The sequence below is a fragment of the Macaca fascicularis genome, chromosome 2 (genome assembly GCF_037993035.2).
Source record: "Macaca fascicularis isolate 582-1 chromosome 2, T2T-MFA8v1.1".
NCBI classification, from domain to species: Eukaryota; Metazoa; Chordata; class Mammalia; order Primates; family Cercopithecidae; genus Macaca; species Macaca fascicularis.
Window position 1 is genome coordinate 53,728,392 of NC_088376.1, and position 21,778 is coordinate 53,750,169.

At 41.0% G+C, this 21,778-nt stretch overlaps 1 protein-coding gene and 1 long non-coding RNA gene across 2 annotated transcripts in view; one reads left to right on the forward strand and one right to left on the reverse strand.

Annotated features, from left to right (window-relative positions):
- Nucleotides 1-21,778, forward strand: part of LOC135969651 (uncharacterized) — a 162,289-nt gene that overhangs the window by 16,866 nt on the left and 123,645 nt on the right. The gene's annotated exons all lie outside the window — the stretch shown is intronic.
- The window catches only part of MINDY4B (MINDY family member 4B), a 34,789-nt gene continuing 13,821 nt past the window's right edge, over nucleotides 811-21,778 (reverse strand). The window contains exons 6-12 of the mRNA XM_045386776.3: nucleotides 20,802-20,967; nucleotides 20,183-20,248; nucleotides 15,536-15,606; nucleotides 13,871-13,943; nucleotides 13,076-13,237; nucleotides 3,349-3,529; nucleotides 811-1,398 (exon numbers count right to left, since the gene is read on the reverse strand). Coding sequence (XP_045242711.2) covers nucleotides 1,256-1,398; nucleotides 3,349-3,529; nucleotides 13,076-13,237; nucleotides 13,871-13,943; nucleotides 15,536-15,606; nucleotides 20,183-20,248; nucleotides 20,802-20,967 — 862 coding nt within the window. The 3' untranslated portion in view covers nucleotides 811-1,255. The remainder of the gene's footprint in view (nucleotides 1,399-3,348; nucleotides 3,530-13,075; nucleotides 13,238-13,870; nucleotides 13,944-15,535; nucleotides 15,607-20,182; nucleotides 20,249-20,801; nucleotides 20,968-21,778) is intronic.

Genomic DNA, 21,778 nt, shown 5'->3' on the forward strand with positions numbered 1-21,778 from the left:
GTGTCCATAAAACAAAAAACAGGCCCACACCGCACGAAAAGCGCAATATAAGTAAGATTAAGACCATGTAAGACCAGAGTCTGTAGGGATCCACTTATTTGTCTGGTGTATTTAAAATCCCCAATGAAGACACCAATGATAAAGATATTATAATCTGCAATCCAAGCCAAATTGCCTTTCTTTTCTGACATAATTTATTATTCACCTTGAAGTTTCATTTTCTACCTGGTCCTTAAGTTAAAACATTATTCTTTGAGCCAAATGCAAATGCATTTAATCAATTAATTTGAATGAATGCACAAAGATTGTTCTTTGGAAACTAACCTTTGGATTGTGAATACAGAGCCCTACATCTGTGAGGTGGCAGATTAGTGGGGTGGGTGGCGGTGTCTACATTATTCTCGTGTACTTCTTTTAGAAGGAATATGTGTTTACTCTGTGTATCTCTTCAGAAAGAACATAGGCATTTAACAGGACAGGGAAAGAGTATATTCTAAAAAGAATTATTTTCCCCTTTCAATAATGACACAAGAGATTTTATTTTTATATATAATTTTATGTAGAAATCGGAATTTTTCTCAGTTTGTCTATTTGTGTATTTATATCCAGTGTTGAAGAAAAGAAACAAACATACTGCTAATAAAAAGAATGTCTCCTTGTGGCTACTGAAACCCACATGTCAACTGCTATAGCTGCCAGTCTACCAGGAATAGCCCCTGCTTCAAACCCCAAGAAGCCCATTTACTATTTTAATGACAAGAACTTGCTCATGTGGGCATATGAACTGTAGCCTTGGAAAGGAATGCTGTCCATACCAGGAAGTCCTTGAGAAGGCTTGAGTTCTTGCCATAACTAAAAATCCGATGATTCATTACCAATGACTTCATCCCCAAATGAAAGCTAGCAGCCTGCTTCCATAATCCTCATGGAGAATTATACCAAGAAAAGACAACTTTGGAAAAACATTCAAGAGAGAGGCTTCATTTTCTCTTTTGAATGAAAGAAAGGAACCAGTCTCTGTGACTACAGAGGCACCACCATGTAGGCCCTGGTGTAGGGGCCTGTATTTCTCCTACAACGCTCACAGCTAGGGATTTACCAGATACTTTAAAAATGAAAAAACTGCTAATGGTATTTTTTTTTTGTGGGGCTCATAAATGAGAAATATAGAAATGAATGGTCTCCCCCCACATTAGGCTTTTGCATCCCAGCAGTTCTGACACTTCAGACTTCATTGCATGGCCTAGTTTTCCCTTTAGAAAAAAGGAATGGTCCCATTCCAGTTGATGGTGGCCTCGCTCCACTTGGTTCTGATTGCCATCTCCACTGGTGAAAACCGCCGTCTTGGTCCATGTTTCTCTTCCTGTTGGTCTCTTTCCCAATGATGGGAGTGAGTATCTGAAGAAGGAACAGCCAGCATTTAGACCCAAGCCTATGAACACCATTCCAGAGGAAGCCACTAAAGAAGGACAGAAGGGTGGTTGGGCAGGAGTCAGGCTCATCAAGCTCAGCAAGCTGTGCTCCTACAACTGGTTAAGCAGAGGGGGATTCAAACAGGTGGTGTGTTGAAATGCCCCAGACCGAATGAGTCAGTGGTAACCTGGGTTGTTGTGCATAACTGTTGATAAGCTGTGTAATATACCTTCTGGAACCATGATGTGACACCTAGAACCAGGTATAGATTACTAAATATTGTCAGAAAAAAAAAAAAGAAAAAAGAGGCCAGGCATGGTGGCTCACACCTGTGGTCCCAGCACTTTGGGAGGCCGAGGCGGGTGGATCATCTGAGGTCAGGAGTTCAAGACCAGCCTGGCCAGCATGGTGAAACTCTGTCGCTACTAAAAATACAAAATATTAGCTGGGTGTGGTGGCAGGTGCCTGTAATCCTAGCTACTTGGGAGGCTGAAGCACAAGAATCACTTGAACCTGGGAGGTGGAAGTTGCAGTGAGCCAGATTGCACCACTGCACTCCAGCCTGGGCGACAGAGTGAGACTCCATCTCCAAACAACCAACCGACCCCACTTCTCAATGCTTCTCAGAATACATTTGCATTTTTGGATGGAGGGCAAGGCATTCTAGTGGGGTAGGCAAGAACTGGGTTTGGGGCTTGAGTTTATCTCATATTAGCCAGGTGACATTTAAGATGGTACTTAGCATCTATTGCTAAACTTCATTTATTCAATTAGTAGTTACTTGTTGGGCACCATAATTTCCACTTCATAAAAATAGAAATCCTAGTACTTACCTCATGTGGCTATGGGAATGTTATGGGTTAATGCCTGTGAGGTTTTCAACACAATGCCCAGGACAGAAAGCAGATGATTCTTGTGAGCTAATGAAAAATGTTGCTTTATGCAAAGAAGGAAGTTGAGGTAGAAACAACAATATATTTTAAGGAACATATTGTCAATGTTATACTAAATTAAATGGGTTAATATGTATTTCTCATAATTAAAGAAAGAGAATTAGGAACTGCACAGATAAAATAGTCACTAGATGCTTTTCCACACGTAATAATGGAAGATTATTTAACACCAGGCTTGTGGTGCAAAGTCAGATACAGTAATGCTTCATAAATGCAGCTAAGGCTATGGATACAAACTCCCAGTTTGTCTAGTGTTAATACCTCGTCCAGAGGTCAATGTTTAAAGACATTTTAAGGTTAGTCTTTTCGCCTCAGGAGTTTGTCACTGAAATGACCTGTTTGTTTGTCTGCTTCTCCGGTTGGATTGGAACCTCTCTAAAGGTTTGTGGAAGTTTTTGGAATAAAAGAAACCAGTCTGTGTGACTACAGAGGAGCCACCATGCAGACCTGTGCCATATTCATCATTGTTTTCCCAGTGTCTAGCCCCGTGCCTGGCACACAGTAGGACCTCAAAAATGTCTTTTGCGCTCATTTAAACAGAAATGTACTATCAGTTTGGTTACTTATGTCACTGGATGATTATCTGATGTTTGGTCGTGAGATAGCATCAGCCAATTCTCCCCTGGGTTTTCCCAATTATTTCCTCAGGTATTAAATACCTCATGCTCCAAGGTCAAAGGCCCTGGAGAATGGTTTTTGGAAATTTGGCTCCATACCTTTTGTTTTTCTCTTACCTAAAAGTTGTGGGTTCCTCTGTGCTATTTCTAAACCTCCTTCTCCTAGGTAAAGCAAGTTTAGAATTCCCACATTGCAATGCTTGGGTTTAGGGCCATGGGATTCATGTGTGAGCTTCATTTCAGAACCTGAGCCTAAGCACTTTCCTGCAGAGCTAGCATGAATATCCACAAAGTTGTGGAACATCGGCAGCCGCGTCTCTTTGAGCACATTAAAGTCCACAACACTTGGAGTCTGAAATGCTCACCTATTGTAAGATGCACAAGCTTTTTCTGTGAGGACCGGCCACTGTAAAAGTACAGATCAAAGAGACGCTCCATTTTCCAGTCTGATAAGAGCTGCCTGTTTGTGCAAAAAAGGATGCTGTAATTTCCATTGATGTTGCACAGCCAAATAGGTAATTTGGGAGTCTTCAGCATGCTGCCCACCTGGAAGAAGGAAGGGGAATGCAGATAAACATATAGATTTTGAAACATTGTGACACATGCCAATACCTGATCGTGACCAAAAAGGAGCTCTGAGGTTTCTTGTTGCACTTGTCGCTGTGCAAGGCACTGTACATAGAGTAAGATTTCAAACGAAGGCTTCATCATGAATAAATTTGCATTTATGAATGATCTGGTATAGTGATGCTGCCATTTTTATCTTAATGGATTATATTAAAAATTTTTTTGGTGACCTCATAGAGGAGGTGAAACAACTTCAGTTTGGTTTTGAGGCGAGGTAAAGAATAAATAGATAAACTAAAATAGGAATGTAGTGGTAGAATAAGAGAACTCTAATTCTCTTATTCTAGAGACTAGCATGTCTGCTGCCATTCCCAAGATAAGGCAATAATTCATTCAGCAGGTGGTGGTAAGACTTCTGGCAACATCAACTATTTAGAATATAGAAAAAAGGATATTGAAGATATATCAAATAGCTTCTGGAAAATGAGGGAAACACATACACACATCACACATATACACATATATCTACAGGTTAACATGTAGATCAATTGTGAAGATGTTCCTAGACAGCAGCTTGTTATCTGTTTTTTTCTAAGTACCTGTCAATCAATTTAGCCTTGATTTTTTTTTTTTTTTTTTTTTTTTAAAGACAGGATCTTGCTTTGTCACCCAGGGTATAATGCAGTGATGTGATCTTGGCTTACTGCAGCCTTGACCTCCTGGGCTCAAGTGATCCTCCCACCTCAGCCCCTGGGACTACAGGTGGACACCATCATGCCTGACAAATTTTTGTATTTTTTGTAGAGACAGCATCTTGCCATGTTGCCCAGGCTGGTCTCAAACTCCTGGACACAAGCAATCTACTTGCCTTGGCCTCCCAAATATTGGAATTACTGTACCTGGCCTGGCCTTGAATTCTTATAGCTAGTGAATGAGATTTGCAAAAACCAGCCCTGCGGGGTAGGAGCGGGGAAGGGGATGTAGTAAAAGGGCAGCGGTCTTGCACACTTCTAGTGCGTTTCTATCAGTGATAACCATCAGTTTGTTTATACAGGTAGGGAAGCACATATTTTTAAAAGCTTTCCATCAAAATCTATTGAAACAATTTTTAAAATTTGTTAAAAGTTATTTCAACCTAAAGAGATAAACATGAGTGACATGGATAAACCCATGATTTCCATGTGACGCCAAGGAGAATTCCTGGGCCCCTTAGCTTGGCCTTTCTTCCTGTAACTGAAGGCACCAGTGTTGCCATTCTATTTCTTTTCTTCTCAGTCCTCAGAGTTGTACTGTTTGTTCAGGAACAAATTCTGTTTTGTGGAAATCCAGCTTTGAAAAATTATCACGTGCTTTATCAACCCAAGTATTAAAGGCTAATAACTTGACATTTTGATTTCTCAATAATTCTATTCAAATCTCTTTGTTTCCTTGAGTTTAAATTCTTCAGCTGTGGGTGAGTGGGTGAATCAGAGATGCTTTTGTCTGTAAGTGTTTCACTTTTAGCTACCACAGAAAATGTACATTGCTGTGCTGAAAAGAAATGACCTCAGCTGGTAGTTTACAAAAGGGTGGAAACCTAGCACCCAATCAGGACATGTTCATAATGGGTGCAGGATTTACTCATCTGCATAGTGGGTACAGGGTTTGCTGGAGTTAGCTCCTCCGGGCTGAATATATTGTGGGCATTTCACATACCAAACACGGGGCGAGTCTGCCCACCAGCTACATCAGAAATAAAACAGTGAAGATGTGCCATTGAAGCAGTAGCATATGTTTTAGTTCCAGATATCCACCACCAATTTCCAAATAACTTTGTAACTATTCATTAGTTATAAAATAAGCACTTTCTTTCTTAGGCCTTCTTGCTATGGGACCCTTCTGTATTAAGCTTATATGTAATCAAAATATATTATACAGGAAGTTATGGAATTATCAAGGTTGAAAAACTTGAATGAAACTAGGAGATTGAGAGCTGTTTGTAGCAAAGGTACTTCCAATGGAACTTCAAGTGGACATTCTGGTCAGTTTGAATCTAATGATACTCCCTATAAATTAGTCTGGGTAGGTGTAATAGAATATACACATAAATGATATTGTTTCACAGAATATTTGTAATGTAGATGAAATTCACCTGGCACTCAGATAAACATACTCTGCTGGGTGCTGACTGACACACTACTGTTATTTTATGCAGCAGTACAACAGTTTTCTTTCCTGAGCTCAAAGCTACTCAAGATTTTGTTCTAGTAGGAAGAAAATGAAGTAGTCAAAATGCAACCACCTTCAACCCCACAAAGTGACCTTACAGAGCTCTCACAGTGAGCAAGCAGAACCTCGCTTGCCCTGAGAGATTCTGATGAAACGGGAAATGTCATGCATGACTGTTGCTGCACTTTGAGTATTAAGAGGCAAGCCTTAAGATTACAGTTGAGAACACATCTGGTTTAAAGTGAGTCCTGCAAAAAACAAAACAAAGCACCTTCCAACTGAATCCAGACAGACATTACATCCCCCTTTCTTCTTGGCACACCATATAAGCAGTTTGACTGGCATTTTTCGCTTTAAGCATTTGTATTGCTTTGGGATAAAAACAGTTTACCAGCTACTCCCCAAAAGCAGGATTCTAAATATGTTTTATTGGTGAGATTCCATCAATGCTGAATTTGTGCATGTTGCTTCATGTTGCCATGGTAAAAAGGAAATTAAATTGTGATACAGTGGTGCTATAAATAAAATACCTTTCTCCTTAAGTTCACTCATTGTGTAATAAGCCCAGTATTTTCAGCATTAATGCAGCAATCAAGCTTTTCATAACATATATCATTTAAACCAATGTAAAATTACAAGGACAGCAAGGAGGATGGACAAATTCTACATATCAGAGTGCAAGAATTGAGTCTATGTAATTCTTTTTTTGAATGCCGTCTAGAACAATGGGGTTTAGAACATGCCTTTGCATAATGAGCATGATATTGCAAGTCCCAAGGCCCCAGGCTGGTAATCTGAACAGGAGAAAGGTGTTTGAAACGTTGTGCTTTCTTCGCTGATTCCTGGTGACAATTCCTGTGCATAACTGTTAATGGTCTGGCTCTCATCTCTGCCACCTGGAATACAGACTTGATGTAACTTCTCTCACTGAGTTTGCAGGTATGTTGTAAAGACAAATTAGTTCATGTTTGCAGGGCGCTATCTCAGTGACTTAGTGGCAGAGTGCAGTGCATACCGCTTCACTGGGTACTTCTATGGTTGGATTTCTTCCTATCAGACTCTCTAAAGGGAAAAAGTAAAGGGGGAAGAAGGTATGACTGGGATAGTGGTGCGTGCTGCCAGGGCTGCCGTAGGAGTAATTCTGGCAAGACCTAAATGGCTTCAGTCCCTGAAAAATCAGAGTGGATTTTTCTTCTCAGTGGCAGGTGTGAAGATAATGTGAACCTCCCAAGGCTTTCCAGATGGTGTTAGACTCAAACTGCTTTATGTTCTCACTTAGGTATTGGAACCTCACACTCAAATCTGTACCTTCAAATAGAAAAGTGACAGGGAGTCTTCAAAATAGTGCCTCATCTTATGGTAGCTGGCTGTGTTCTGCAGGAACCATCAGTCTGGTGGGCTCTGGGGGGCTTGTCATGTCATCTAATGAGAATACCATCTTTTTTTTAAAAGTCTCACCCACTGGGCTGTGACATTGGGACTGAAAGACACGTGTTTTTGCAATCTCTGCAATTTTATCACAGAGTAATAAGAGATTGACTTAGGGAAGACGGAGGCAGCATTACAGGATGGGTTTCACCTTGACAGCAGAATCTACCTGTCAGGCAGCACGTTGGTTTTCTTCTGAACTAAGAAATCTTTCTGATATTAGGTTTTTATTATCAGTACATAAAAATAACCTTCAGATTTGTTGCACCTACCATAGGCAGGAGCTACTAAATATCCACAAAGCACTTATATACCTAGTTGGCATTTTCACGGGTCTCCTACAGAATCAGAAGGGAAAGGTAGTGGCTGCAGGGGTCTTCAGTCCAGTCATACTTAGAGCACTGTCCCAGAAGCACATCATGTTCTTTCTTGAATAAACTTCTGTTCTGCACTGTGTTTCAGTTCTATGCTAGGATGTTGTGAAATATTAGACTTCTGGGGATAATGCAGTCAAATGGTCTTCTGGTTAGTATGTCTCTGAGCACCCACTGGGCTTGGTCTCCTGGGGTTGAGGATTTCCATACACCTGACAAGTGAGATGTGCCAAACCAGGAGGTAAAGTGGGGGCAGTTCACCATCAACACAAACTCACAACCACTCTAACCTAGAAGTCAGTGGATTGAGTTCCAGCTTGTTGAGCACAACTGTCATGCTGTGATTTGCTACCATTTAAATGTTACCAACATGAGTATACCTATAACAGATATTATAAACCATATAATATATCTATATATAGATATAATAGATGATAAAAGTACTGATGATAGAGTATAATTCCAAGATCTGGCATTTCTATATTTACCTTTTTATCAGAAAATAAGCAAAGATGATAATGGCAGGCAGCATGGTCCAGTGGACAGAATGTGATCATTGAATGTAGATAGAACTCGGTTCATATCCCTGGCTCTGACACTTGCCTAGCTGCTAGCTTTGGGTAAGTCCCCATTCCTCAACCTGGCCTTTCTTATCTCCAAAATGAATGACCAAGCAGTAGACCTTGAGCTTAAAGTAATACTGATTACAACTTGGAGTGGAAGTGGGGATTCAATAAATAAATGAAATGACCCCTAAAGGGCCAGGCACACAATAGGTGCTATATGCACAAGGTTATAAATAAGCTATTAGCACAATGAATAAATAAGCTTCATATCTACTTGAATATAAATATACTTAAGTATATAAGTATAAATAAACTTGACTATAAATATACTTCATACATATTTCCTGTATAATGAGCTGATATAAAAAGCATCTGCAGGTAAAATCATCTTGATATGTATGTTTCTAACATATTCATACATGCCAGGAGTTCAAGTAAGAAAACTAACTGCCAGCCTGTATTCGCTCTTTAATACCTTTTTTTTAAAAAACCAAACTTCAAGTGCATGATAGAGACAACATAATAAACATCCTCAGGGTTTCAAGCCATTAGTGTACAATTTCAGGCAATTTTCACTGAGGGCAGGATTCACAGGTATCTCTCGGGAGAGAACACCGAGTCCAAGAAAGAAGGATGAAAAGCCACATTAGTCACTTTTCAAAAAGATGGAAGCATTATAGATCTAATTTCTATGTAGATTTTAAAGCTAGCCTGGGCAGTTTCCATCCTTTGCCCTACTTCCAATTTGTGAGCAGGCATTTGGGTGGCGGTCCTGTGGTCTGGTATGTTTTGCCCTCTTCCCAGCAGGAAAGCCCTTCTTTTTTTACCTTACACTGTGGCCTCTTGACTGACTGTAAGTTCCTGGCAAAAATCCACTTTATCATTGGTGGATATTTTAGGCTTTGCAGGTAATTTTCTTTAGAGCATGATTTAGCAGTTCTATTGGTCTGAACAGACTTGTGTAGAAAGAAATGTGATCCAGAAAAAACAGCAGTGCTGGATCCCTGTGAATTCTTGACTCTCTGTGATGGCATATTCTCTGATATAGTCCCTTTTCTCACAACAACTTAGTAGCTATTTCACAAACACCTGTTTAATTTTAATTTAAGATAAAGCCTGCAACTTGTTTCCAAAGCCTTGCAAATGTTAAAAAGGAACCGAAAGCTGTCGACCTTTCTAATACTGATGGAAAGAAGATATACTCTTTCTTGTAAGTTCAGTTGAAATAGCTAGTTGGCCAATTCTGCACACCATGGATTTAATCAGCTAAGCCTAAAGAGATTTTTTTCTCCTTCCTCTAAAGCAGAGGTTCTCAACTAGGGTCAATTTTGCTCCCCAGGGGGGGCATTTTGAAATGTCTGGAGACATTTTTATTGCCACACTGGGGCCAGTGCTGCTGGTATCTAGTGGGCAGAAGCCAGGAATGCTGCTCAATAGCCTGCAGTGGACAGGACAGCCCTCCACAACAAACAATTAACCACGTCAAAATTTCAGTACTGCAGAGGTTGAGAAGCCCTGCTTTGCAACAGAGGTTTCTAATCCTGGTTGCACTTTAGAATCATCTATGGGCTTTCAAAACTCCAGTTGCCCAGATGCTTCCTAGACCAAATGAAGCAGTCTTTGGGTAGTGTTGGCTATGTAATTTGTGGAGCCCAGTGCAAAATGAGAATGTGGGGGCCCTCGTTCCAACATTGACAATTTCAAGACAGTGACACCAGACACTAGAGCATTAAACAAAGTGTGGGGCCTTCCAAGTGTGGGGCCCTGTTTGACTACACATGCTTATAAAGCTGATAATATTCTGGGGGATGACCTGGGCATTGCTAGTTGTAAAAGATCTCCAGGTGACTTCAATGTGCAATCAGGGTTGACATCACTGCTCTCTAGCATTTATTGCCTGTATCCTTCCTGTAGCCATCAGTGTATGTATGGTCAAGTATGGCTCATCTTTGTATCTGGACACAGAGCCTCACAATTAGTATTCAATTAGCATTTAGCTGTGCTGAACGAACATAGCTGAATAAAACACTATAACATTATGCCTTGTTATCTTCTATTATAAAGTCTTATATGTCTGTAGAATATTCTGGCCTTCCAGTGAGCTTCAACATCCATGATTTCCTCTGCTCTTCACATCAGTCCTTGATCTGATCAGGTTGCAGGGCAGGTGCTTGTGGAGTGAATGCACCTGTGTTGTAGGTGAGGAAAGAGGCTCAGAGAGGGTAAAACTGGTGCAAGTCACACACCTGTGAATGGCATGGCAAGGCCTCCAGCCAAGCCTGCTGATTTCCAGGCCAGGGTTATTGTGCACATGCTACAGGAACTTCCTCACCTTTATGCCAGGTTCCCGTGTGTGTGTGTGTGTGTGTGTATGGGTGCGCGTATGCTCATTGGTGGCATGTGGCATGAAAGTGAATGGCACAAGGATACTTCTACACAAGCAGACTTGTGTAGGAGAAGAAGTGGATGGCACAAAAACCAAATGTTTAATTAAATATGGTTGAATTAATCAGCACATTTTTTTTTAAATCGGCACATCAAGCCCATGGCTTCTATTACTGCGGCAGAAAAGGTTAGAACCACATTTTAAGTGAGTTGATTGAAAGAAAAACATTAAGCAAATAATAGCAGGGGTAGCACAGAGACATGAAAAACCTTCTGAATTACCTACTCAAATGACTGAAATATGAGAAATGCTATTTTAAATCTTTCTAGTTTATAGTGAGGATCTAGTGAAATAAACTTATGAAAGAGCTTTTGTAATAATAGACAAAACACTAAAATCATTATTGCATTTTTGTGTCACCACCACTTGGACTTGTTTCCAGCATATCACCCCATTTTCAAACCAAGTCTTGGCATATTACTGGGTCCTTATAGTTATAGAATGTTAGACTATGGACACCAAGTGACCACACGTGGTTGAAAGAAAAGAAAAATATGTAAAATGAAATCTATAAATCCTCTATTTCTGGCTTAGTTTTACTCTTCGTTATATGAGTCAGATTTTAAGATGAAGTCCCAAATTATCTGAAAAAAGTGATTAGGAGCTTTACAGCAATAATCAATTCTCTGTCCAGGGTGTATTCAAAGTATAGTCTTTCGCATCCACACAATAGAACTCTTTGCAGCCTCTAAATATAATGAGAGGTCAGGTAGTGGCTCATGCCTGTAATCCCAGCACTTTGGGAGGCCAAGGTGGGTAGATAACTTGAGGTCAGGAGTTTGAGACCAGCCTAGCCAAAATGGCGAAAATCCTGTCTCTACTAAAAATACAAAACTTAGCTGGCTATGGTGGTGTGCATCTGTAATCCCAGCTCCTTGTGAGGCTGAGGCAGGAGAATCGCTTGAACCCGGGAGGCGGAGGTTGCAGTGAGCTGAAATGGCACCACTGCTCTCCAGCCTGGGTGACAGAGCAAACTCTGTCTCAAAAATAGAGGGTCATATACTCATATTTGTTATTAAATGAGATATTTGTGTTAAATGAGAAAAGCAGGTTTCAGAAGAGTAGAATAAGACACATTGATGTGGCCGGGCACAGTGCCTCACACCTGTAATCCCACCAATTTGGGAGGCTGAGGCAGGAGAATCGCTTAAACGCAGGAGTTCAAGACCAGCCTGGGCAACACAGTGAGACCCCTGTCTCTATTTAAAAAAAAAAAAGATACATTGATATGAAAAAGAAAAAAAGTATTTCTGAAAAATGTTCCTGAAAAGATTGATCCCTGGGTAACGAAGTTTGTTTTACTTCTTTTATTTTTACCTTGTCTATCACTTCACATTTTTCTATGATGAACAAAGAATACAAACTCAAGGAATAATACACAGATTTTTAAAGCACACTTGTACACAAAATATGCCAATTCTGCTATAGTCAGACACTATTTTTTTGATGGCATCAGACATATGATATGTATGTGTTGCAAGATGCTGATTTCATGAATAACATAGTAGCTGGAGACAATAGTAGAAAGAGGGACAGATGAAGCCTTATATACATGAAAGGTATTTTGAGCGGGAACCAGGAGAGCTGGAGGACAGGACAGATGCTGAGCAGCGAGGCCTTGTTTGCTGCTGGTATTTGGGAGAGGTGGTTGGGAGGCTTGTGGGGGTTTACATCCTCCACCAAATTGAATGACATCCGAACTGGTTTCAAGGTCATTCCAGAAAAGTGTTGTTACAGAATCTGCCTCATCTTCCCTGGGTTTTAGGATGAAATTTTTGTGAAATATCACAGAAGCAGCTTTGATTTGTGGTTTGGGGTGGGTATATTTGCTTTGTCACTCTTCTTCTGTTTGTTTTTGCAGAATCACATCTTACTTAATTCCCTGGTTGTGCTTTTCAACAGGACATTTTACTTTCTGGTTGTCAGAAGTTATAAATCCCCTGAGCTGGAAAGCTTTTTGACAGGAGCTTCAAATGTAGGGGCCCCCTTTTTTTTCCAGTGGTTTTTTTTTAAGCTTTGAGCAATATGTAGGCTGTGTGCATTCATTTGCATAAATGAAGGATTGGGAGGACACCCATCAACTGCTAACAGTATTTATTTCTGCGAAGGGGGTGTGTAGCTGCATGGGGATGACAGGACTTTTCCTTTATCTATGTGTGTATATAAACAGATATATATATATGTGTGTGTGTGTATATATATATGTTTGTCAACCTCATTAAATGGGGTATCTGTATATTTCAAATATTGCTTTAAAATGTATGTATTTTATTACCTTTTTTATATACATAAAAATATGTAAAATAAAATATGAAGCAAGTAGACTGGGATATTTCCATCTGTGGAAATTTCCCTGAATGTCTGTATGTGGTGGGAGGGAGGTACACAGGCAGACAGTCAGGGAGAAAGTAGGCTCAGGTTTGAATTGCCTGAATACACAGACTTCTAAACTGTTAAAATATTGACGTTCTGGTTGTGTGGTTGAGGCCTGGAACACACTTGCCTGTGAGAGTCTGTCATCTTCCAAGGCATCCTTACCCCACCGCAAATAGCCGACGTCACTGCGGGTCAAGACTCCATGTAGTGTTTCCTGAGACCTTCCTTTCTCACAGCCGTTGAAGACACTGGGACTTGCTCTTCCAGTTAAGATCATGTTCAGAACTGCCTAGAGAGATATTTACGTTTTAGGTAGCAATGAAACAATGACTTAATATTTTCTCTTAAAAATCATTAAAAATTACTATTTTAGTGAAAAGAATGAAATCACATGATACATGTTTCAGGAAAAATATGTCCTCAATATTTGGTAGAGTTAAAACAATCATTTATTAGCTTTTTTTCTTAAACCTTACCCCATGACTCCCTCTGTACCCCACTCTCATCTTAATACCCTTCCTCCCTTCATAGATCTTTTAAATGTTGTTTTCCATGGTTGTGATTTAAGAAGCATGAAGCTAAGATGTTTTTATAGCACTTTTTTTTTCAGTTATTAGGGATTCCTGGTGGGTCTTGTCAAGATATTTTCTGCTGTTGCTAGGATCTCAGAGATGAAGGGCTCTCGGAGGTAAACTAGGGAGGACTGTTATGAAAATTGGATGGTAGATTTTGACGCAACCCAGGGTAGTGTCTTCATACTCTTTCAAAGATAACTGGATTGCTCTTTACTTAAGGAGAGAATATATTTAATTAGAAAACAAGACTAATTCAGATTGTTTTTCTTTTTTTCTTTTTCAAACTCTGCATGTGGCATTCAACTAATTCAGATTCTACAATAGAAAGGCAGAGTCTTCCAGCTCACCTGCCTGCACAGGAAGCCTCCAGCATTTGGTTGTAGCAGCTGAGTAGTGGTGCCATCTAGGTCCATTTGAAGCCTGAAGAATGGGAGAAGCCATTGGCATCCAGTCAGAGACAATGATTGCACCGGGAGCCTGTAGCTTCTTTCCCCCCAAAACAAAAAGCAGCAGTAACGCGGGCTCTCCTAGTCACTGTTTCTCACTTGCACTTTTCCATTTCTCACAGGGAAAGCCTCTAGGACTGGGGTTGCAGAGGTGGATGCAGTTGGGGGAAGTGAGTAATAAGTGGTAAGAGAGAAGGTGCAGATATCTCAAATGTTAGAATCCCTGTGTGTGTGCTCTGGGTGGATGCTGGGCTCAGTAGAGAAGCTCTTTGTTCTATGTGACAAGGAATGCACTTGGCTCAGGGTGGTGACACATGACCACACCAGAGGGTGCTGGTTCAAGGCAGATATCAACAGATTGTCCAAATGGAAAACACCACTGTGGCCATTTCTTGGCTGCAGAAGGGCAGCTTCCACTGTTATGTCAGGGGCCATGGTCTCACCCTTGACAATATAAGGTCACGGTGGAATGTGGCTCCTGCTGTCACTTAGTGGAGAGTTGCTGCGTACTAGTATGTGAACTGTATGTGTTCTTGAACAAACCTGTTCATGGAACTGGAGATTATGTCCTTCTGTGAATGAGACTTAAAGACTTGGGTCAAGCATGGTGAGTACCATCGTGGCATGAGATACAACTCAAGATAATGCTTCTCAAAGGGTGGTATGATTTTAGGTGGTATAGACTTGAACATTTTAGAATTTTAATAATGATGTATTTATTTCAATACATTTACCTTTAGCCTGGTACATGATTTAAAGGACATTAACATTTAGGAAGAGGTTGATATTTAAATGTGTATTTTTTTTTTAATATTAAGCGAATGATAACATACACCATAAAAATGTGATGGTGGTATGTAAAAGACAAGCTTCAGGACCACTGCTGCAGGACTTGTAATTCTTCCCTCCTGAGAGTCCTCTATTTCTGACTCTCCAGAAGTTACCTTTCTTTCAAGGTTCAGAAGCAAGTCCATTTCTTTCCTGAGGCCTTCCCTGACTACCCTGTCAGCAGAGGGCCCTTTCTCCTCTGGAGCCCACAGAGACTCATTCTTTTTACATCTCATTTGGCACATCAGGTACCTCCTGGGACTTGCCCAGCATCTCCGTGTACACCCCAGTCTTTCCCAGCCTGGACTCTGCAGGAGGGCAGTGATATATCTTCTCTTCTTTGTGCCTTCCATGGTGCCAAGAACAGAACTTTGCAGATCATAGAGACAAAATACATATTTGAGGATATACCTTACTGTGGATCTAAATAATAAAATATATTTATTTATGAAACTTGTACAAATAAGCTTTGGTGTTGTCCACCCATATTTACAGCCACAAGAAGGAGGAACCTACTAGGGTACTATAAGAACAGATTCAAACTTGACTGACGACATCCACTTGCCCAATAAGATGGCCAAACCAACTATAGGAAAGGACATGTCAACAAAAGAGAATCTACTAGAAAAAAACATTGCATTCATGTTTCCAATATGGAGATTTTTCAACACAAGATTACATTGTTTATGTGATCCCAATCCTATAGAAAATACCTGTGCAAACATCTGTAGAATTTACCTTTCAAATGTTCTGGAGAAGATCAGGCTGTACAGAAACAGGATGACACCATGGCTTCCTTCCCCTCTGAACTGTTTGGAAAACAAAAGAAAAGTATGTTGGTCTAAAAGCAACACAGACACGTATATTTGTGGGTATGACTTCAGGGATTTACAGGCTGACAGAATTTCCTTCCCCCTGGCTGCCGAAAGGATTGAGCGCCTCTGCCTCCCTAAGTCTTCCTCCTCTCAAATTTATTCTCTTTCCCTGCTTCATGCCTGTCAATGGCACTGTCATTCTCTTGGCCCTCACCTTATCTTTTTGTCCTGCACTTCTACTATGTGATTCTCTTCCAACCTTGGCCAAGGTGTAGTATATCCTTTCTAGCCCACTTCACTGCTGCTCTTTGCTGCCCTTGGCTGCTGTCTCCTTATCCAGCCTCTTCTCTCCTCATGTCCTTCTCATTGCACCATTAAACTGAGGGGGAGCAGAGAGGCTTTGTAGAACTTGCTTTGGAGTTATACACCTTGGTTCTACTGCTTTCTAACTCCTACTTACTAACTTCTTTGAGTTTCAATCTAATCCACAATCACAGATAAAAAGAACCTTTCTCCAGGTTTATTGCAAAAGTTAAATGATGTAATTAATTATTTGAACCTTCCTTGGTTCTTGGAATATGCTAGATCCACAGCAAAATTAATATGTGTCCCTCTCTAATGCACTTCTCCCCTGTCTCTTCTTGGACAGGTTTCTTTTCTGCTTAGAATTTTCTGAAGGTGCCTTGCAATCTCTAGGATCGAATCTAAACTATTTAATAAACATTCAGGGCCTCTCATCAGTTGGCTTTATTTAGCTCGATGTCAACACTCTACTTGCTGACAAGTAGAGTAGCTTCCCTGGCTGGATTTCTAGGTGCAGAGTTAAAACATCTTTAAAGTCTTCTTTAGGAAGACTTTGCTAAAATGCCTATGCTTTTCCCTTTATGGATTAATTTATCCATTTTGCTATGTGTGACCTGACAGGGGCCAGGGCCCTCAGGTAGCAGAATAAATTCCAGTGCCATAGGAGCCAGATAGGTACTGAAATGAGTGAGAGAAATGGGGCAGGGTGGGGCCTGATGCAAATGGATGCTTTTATGTATAGATTTCCTATTGCTGCTGTAACAAAGTGTCGCAGGCTTAAAACAACACGAATTTATTATCTCACAGTTCTGGAGGTTAAAAGTCCAACATGGGTCTCACTGTGCTAAAATCAAAGTGCTCAAAAACCTGTGTTCCTTCTGGAAGTTTTTGGGGGTGATTCTGTTTCCTTTCCTTTTCCAGCTTCTAGAAGCCATCCTCATTCCTTGGCTAGTGGCCCCACATCACATAACCCTCCTCCCTCTGCTTCCCTGGTCACATCTCTCTGACTCTCCTGCCTCCCCCTTTCCCTTATAAAGACCCTTTTGATTAATTGGGCCCATCTGGATAATCCAGGATAATGTCCCCCTCCCCACCCCCCGCCCCAAGGTCTTTAACTTGATCATCTGCAAATCCCTTCAATCAGTTAGGTAACATACAGTAGTCTCCCTTATCCATGGGGGATAAGTTCCATTATCCAGTGGATGCCTGAAACTATGGATAGTACTAAATCCTGTATATATGATGTTTTTTCCTATATATACATACCTATGAAAAAGTTTTACATTAGGCACAGTAATAGATTGACAACAATAATAATAGTGTAGAACATTTATAGCAATGTACTGGGAGCACTATTCTTGTGTTGGGTGCCACTGTTAAGTAAAATAAGGGTTACTTGAACACAGGCATTACAATACCACAACATGACTGTCTGATAACAGGGAAGGCCACTGAGTGACTAACAGGTATGGAGCGTCTACAATGTGGGTCCACTGGACAAAGGGATTATTCATGTCCTGGGTGGGATGGAGTGAGATGGCGAGATATTCCATCATACTGCTCAGAATAGCATGTAATTTAAAATGTATGAATTACTTATTTCCGGAATATTCTATTTAACATTTTTGGACCATGGGTGACCAGGGTAATGGAACCAGCAGAAAGCAAAACCAAGAATAAAGACGGACTACTGTATTAATATGTTTCTGGGATTAGGATGTGGACATCATTCAGTCTATCAAAACTTGTCTAATGAGGGTAGCTGCCTCTTATGTCAGCTAATTGAAGACATGCAAGAATATAGGCCCTGTGTTGCCAGATTTTCTGATTTTTTGATAAAAGTCAAAAATCTAGGTTTTTATATGGAATTTCCTGAATATTTCTGACATTCACTGATTCAAATTTGTAAAAAGCAACACTGTGGGCTAATGCTGCAGATCTCATATGACAGGTGTATTTGTTTCCTGGGGTTGCTATAAAAGGTTACAGAAAATCGGATGGTTTAAAATAATAGGAATGTATTCTCTCACAGTTTGGGAAGCTAGAAGTCTGAAACCAAGGTGTAAGAGTAGGGCCATGCTCTCTCTGAAGGCCCTCGGGGAGAATCCTTCCTTGCATCTTCCTGGTTTCTGGTGGTTGCCGGCGTTCCTTGGCTTGGAGAAGCATCACTCTGGTCTCAGCTTCCATTATCACATGGTGTTCTTCCTGTGTGTCTGTGTTCAAATTTTTCCTTTTCTTATAAAGATACCAGTCACTGGATTAGGGCCCAACCTAATTGAGTATGGCCTCATCTCAACTTGATTACATCTAAAAGACCTTATTTTCATAAGATCCACATTCACAAGTTCCAGGGGAGGGGGTTAGAACGTCAACATATCATTTTGGGGGGACACAATTCAACCCATAACAAAAGATTGCTGCTCATCGGTAGCCCTCAGACCTCTAGCTTGAGATATCTGCCAAATGGAGCGAGACTGATGCAAGATTGATGCATTTTGATAGTGAGGTGGGTTTGGTAAAGTTCTGGATGGGGTGCTGATCACAATGTGTGACCCCGTCTAGGGGAGCTCCTTGAGAGGAATATATATATACCATCAAGTTCCCCTCACTCAGGAAATGGCATCAGCCCTTCCCCAGTGTGGCTAAGGTAATGTTTAGCCCTCATGCCAAGCCCACCTGTGTTGCAGAGTCCACTTCTGTGTAGGGCCTTGATTATTCCAGCTCAGCCCTTAGTCTTTGACTGGGAAAGCCTGTGTATAGCTTCAGCTCTGATCCTCTGATCTCAACCATGGCTACGTTTAAGAATTTCTTCCAGATGTGGGTTGGGAGGGGGTTCTTCCTATGGAGTCAGACTCTCCCAGATTTGGGTTGAGATGGAAGACAGGGAGGGAGGGGTTTGCCTCTTTTTGCTGAAAGGGTCATTGCTTAAATGGATCCTCTATATCTGTGTAATCCCATTCAGTGTCTCCTGCCCACAACAAAGAATCCCTAAGCAGGCTTCTAGCTCAACATTTCATGTCAGGTACTTAAAATCTATCACACAGGTTTTACTAGATTCATATTGCTGCTGTAACAAATTACCATAAATTTAATAGCTTAAACACTACAGATTTATGATCTTACAGTTCTAGAAGTCAGAAGTTTGAAATGGGTTTTAATGAGCTAAAATCAAGATGTCAGCAGGGCAGCTTTCCTTCTAGCAACGCTAGAGAAGAATCTGTTTCCTAGTCCTTACCAGTTTCTAAAGGCCCTGCCCACATTCCTTGGTTCATGGCTCTCCTCTTCCATCATCAAAGCGGATTCAAGCCAGCAATGGCAGGGGGCACTCTTCTCCTAACACTTCTCTCTGACTTCCTCTTTTGCTTCCTCTTCTATATTAATTACCTTTGTGATTCCACCGGGCCCACCTGGGTCATCCAGGATCCTTCCCCTATTTTAAAGTCAGCTGACTAACAACCTTAATTCCGCTTTGCCATGTAACGTAACATATTCACAAGTTCTGGGTATAGAGTTTGGACGTCTTTAGGGAGACTTGTCCTCTGTATCACACAAGTTAACAACAGACCTACGAGATCACATTTCCCTGCTCCGTGCAATGAACAGTTGTATCACTTCATGGTTATCCTGCTAATTGCCCTCTGCTTTCACATTGTAGGTTTCTGATTTTTCAGAAAATCAGCTCTTATTTCTTTCTCCACAGAGGATTCTTAAAAATGTCTTCCATTTTCTACCATCACTGCACCCTTCTTTGTCCCCTTTCCACCCTGGGGGTAGGGAAGAATCATTGCAGTGGAGGACACTGTATGGAAGGTGCTGATAGACAGGTGAAACAGGACCACCTTTTGAAGAAGCCACTTACTTGGAGTCCATGTGAATGGTCATTTTGGCAGCTTAAACAAGAACCTTATTTTATTTTATTTGCTCACCATTTTTGTTTTCTATTCATTAGATGAGACAGGCCTGCTTTAACATTCTCTCTTGCTGCAAAAGAAATACTGGTATATACTCTCTGAAGTATTATTCTCTGGTCTTGATAAACCAAAGAAAAGATGCATTTGTGAGTGGGTCTGTGTGTGATCTGGCCTCTTTTTAGGTTGTGAGGAGGAAGAGGCAGATCTTTTTTTGTTCTCTAATTCTGCCCTTTCTTGGCCCTCAAAATGACCCGGTTTTCTTAACAGGCATCATTAGAAACAGACTTTATAAAAGGAAGAAGATCCCTGTAAGACCAGGTAACGTAAAGGAATTATCTCAACACTTAAACACTTACACATTGTAAGTGATCATAGATGAATTTCTCAGCGGCTTCTTTCTCTAAAAATTCAAACAGCTGGAGCTATAAATCAGGAGCAGAAGATAAAAATGAAAAGGAAGATGAAAGTTACATCTAAGAGATGTCAACTCACTGTTATTACTGCAAGTAGGTTTTTTGTTTCATTGCATAATCACATTACTAAAAACTGACATCTTATCTTACACAAGGCCATGCAAAACATACACAGTGAAACTGGGTAGCTACCAGCATCACTTTTACATTCCTCAGTTTAAAATCATGTAATATCTTGAGCAGTAAAACTAGAAAGAGGTTTTCTCCTAATAGGTGAAATTTAGCTGTCTTTCAGACAGTGGATATGGAAATACCATTTATGATTATTTCAGATGGGAGATATTCTTGATCCTGGTGAATTCCAGAAGGAGGAATTTACAATAGGACTCTCTGTTTTGTCTGCTTGGATCACTTATAGCCCTTGGTACCTGCCTCTTTGGAAGGCACCTCCGGTCACATCAGGAGCATGGATGGGGCCCCACATGCATATCCATGGTAAGTCTATTACATGTTCAGGCTTCATTGGCCTTTTATCTGCCAGGACAGGGAGGACTGCACTTACTCGCTCAGTGAAATTGTCCACAGAGTAGTCCGGAGTCGATGCGATGTAAGTGTCCTCAGAGACAAGACAGATGGTGGCCTTCTGAGCTGCTCCTGCAGCCCACAGGATGCCAGCAAGCGCCGCAGCCAGGGCTTGCTCCTGCTCCTTCTTGCTTATTTCACATAAGCTATAATGCAGAAGGCAGGAGTAGGAAACCATTGGAATGAACATCACCTAGCTACAGAGATGTGAAGTAATTTGCTCCTGGTCATTCATCTTCAAAGTCAGAGAGCAGTGACTTACACCCAGCTCACCTGGTTCCCAAGTTCCTCCCCTTGACTTTTATACTGCATTGAATACACTCAGGGTCTGTGTAGCCTTCCCAAGAAGTGGGAGCCAGTCTTTACACAGTGGGACACCTTTACTCTGCTTATTTTTTAAATACTTAACATTGAGAACTGTAGTCTTTATAAAGAAACACGTGATAAAGATTGATTTATTAACTCAGCAATGATTTATACAATCCATCTAGCTCTGTGGTGATACAGAAATGAGTAACAAAAGGTCGGGAGCCGTGGCTTATGCCTGTAATTCCAGTACTCTGGGAGGCTTAGGTAGGTGGATAACTTGAGGGAGTTCAAGACCAGCCTGGCCAACATGGCGAAATCCCATCTCTACTAAAAATACAAAAATTAGCCGGGCATGGTGGCAGTCACCTGTAGTCCCAGCTTCTCAGGAGGCTGAGGCAGGAGAATGGTTTGAACCCGGCAGTCAGAGGTTTCAGTGAGCTGAGATCACGCCATTGCACTCCAGCCTGGGTGACAGAGTGAGACTCCATCTCAGAAAAAAAAAAAAAAAAAAAGAGTCAAGGAGCCTAATACTCCAAAACCATATTGCAAGATAGAATGAGAATAACAGAGTGCTATGAGAAAACACGGGAAGTAGAGACATTGTGACTGGGGGTCTCAGGAAGGCTTCGTGCAGCGTGTCTACAGACG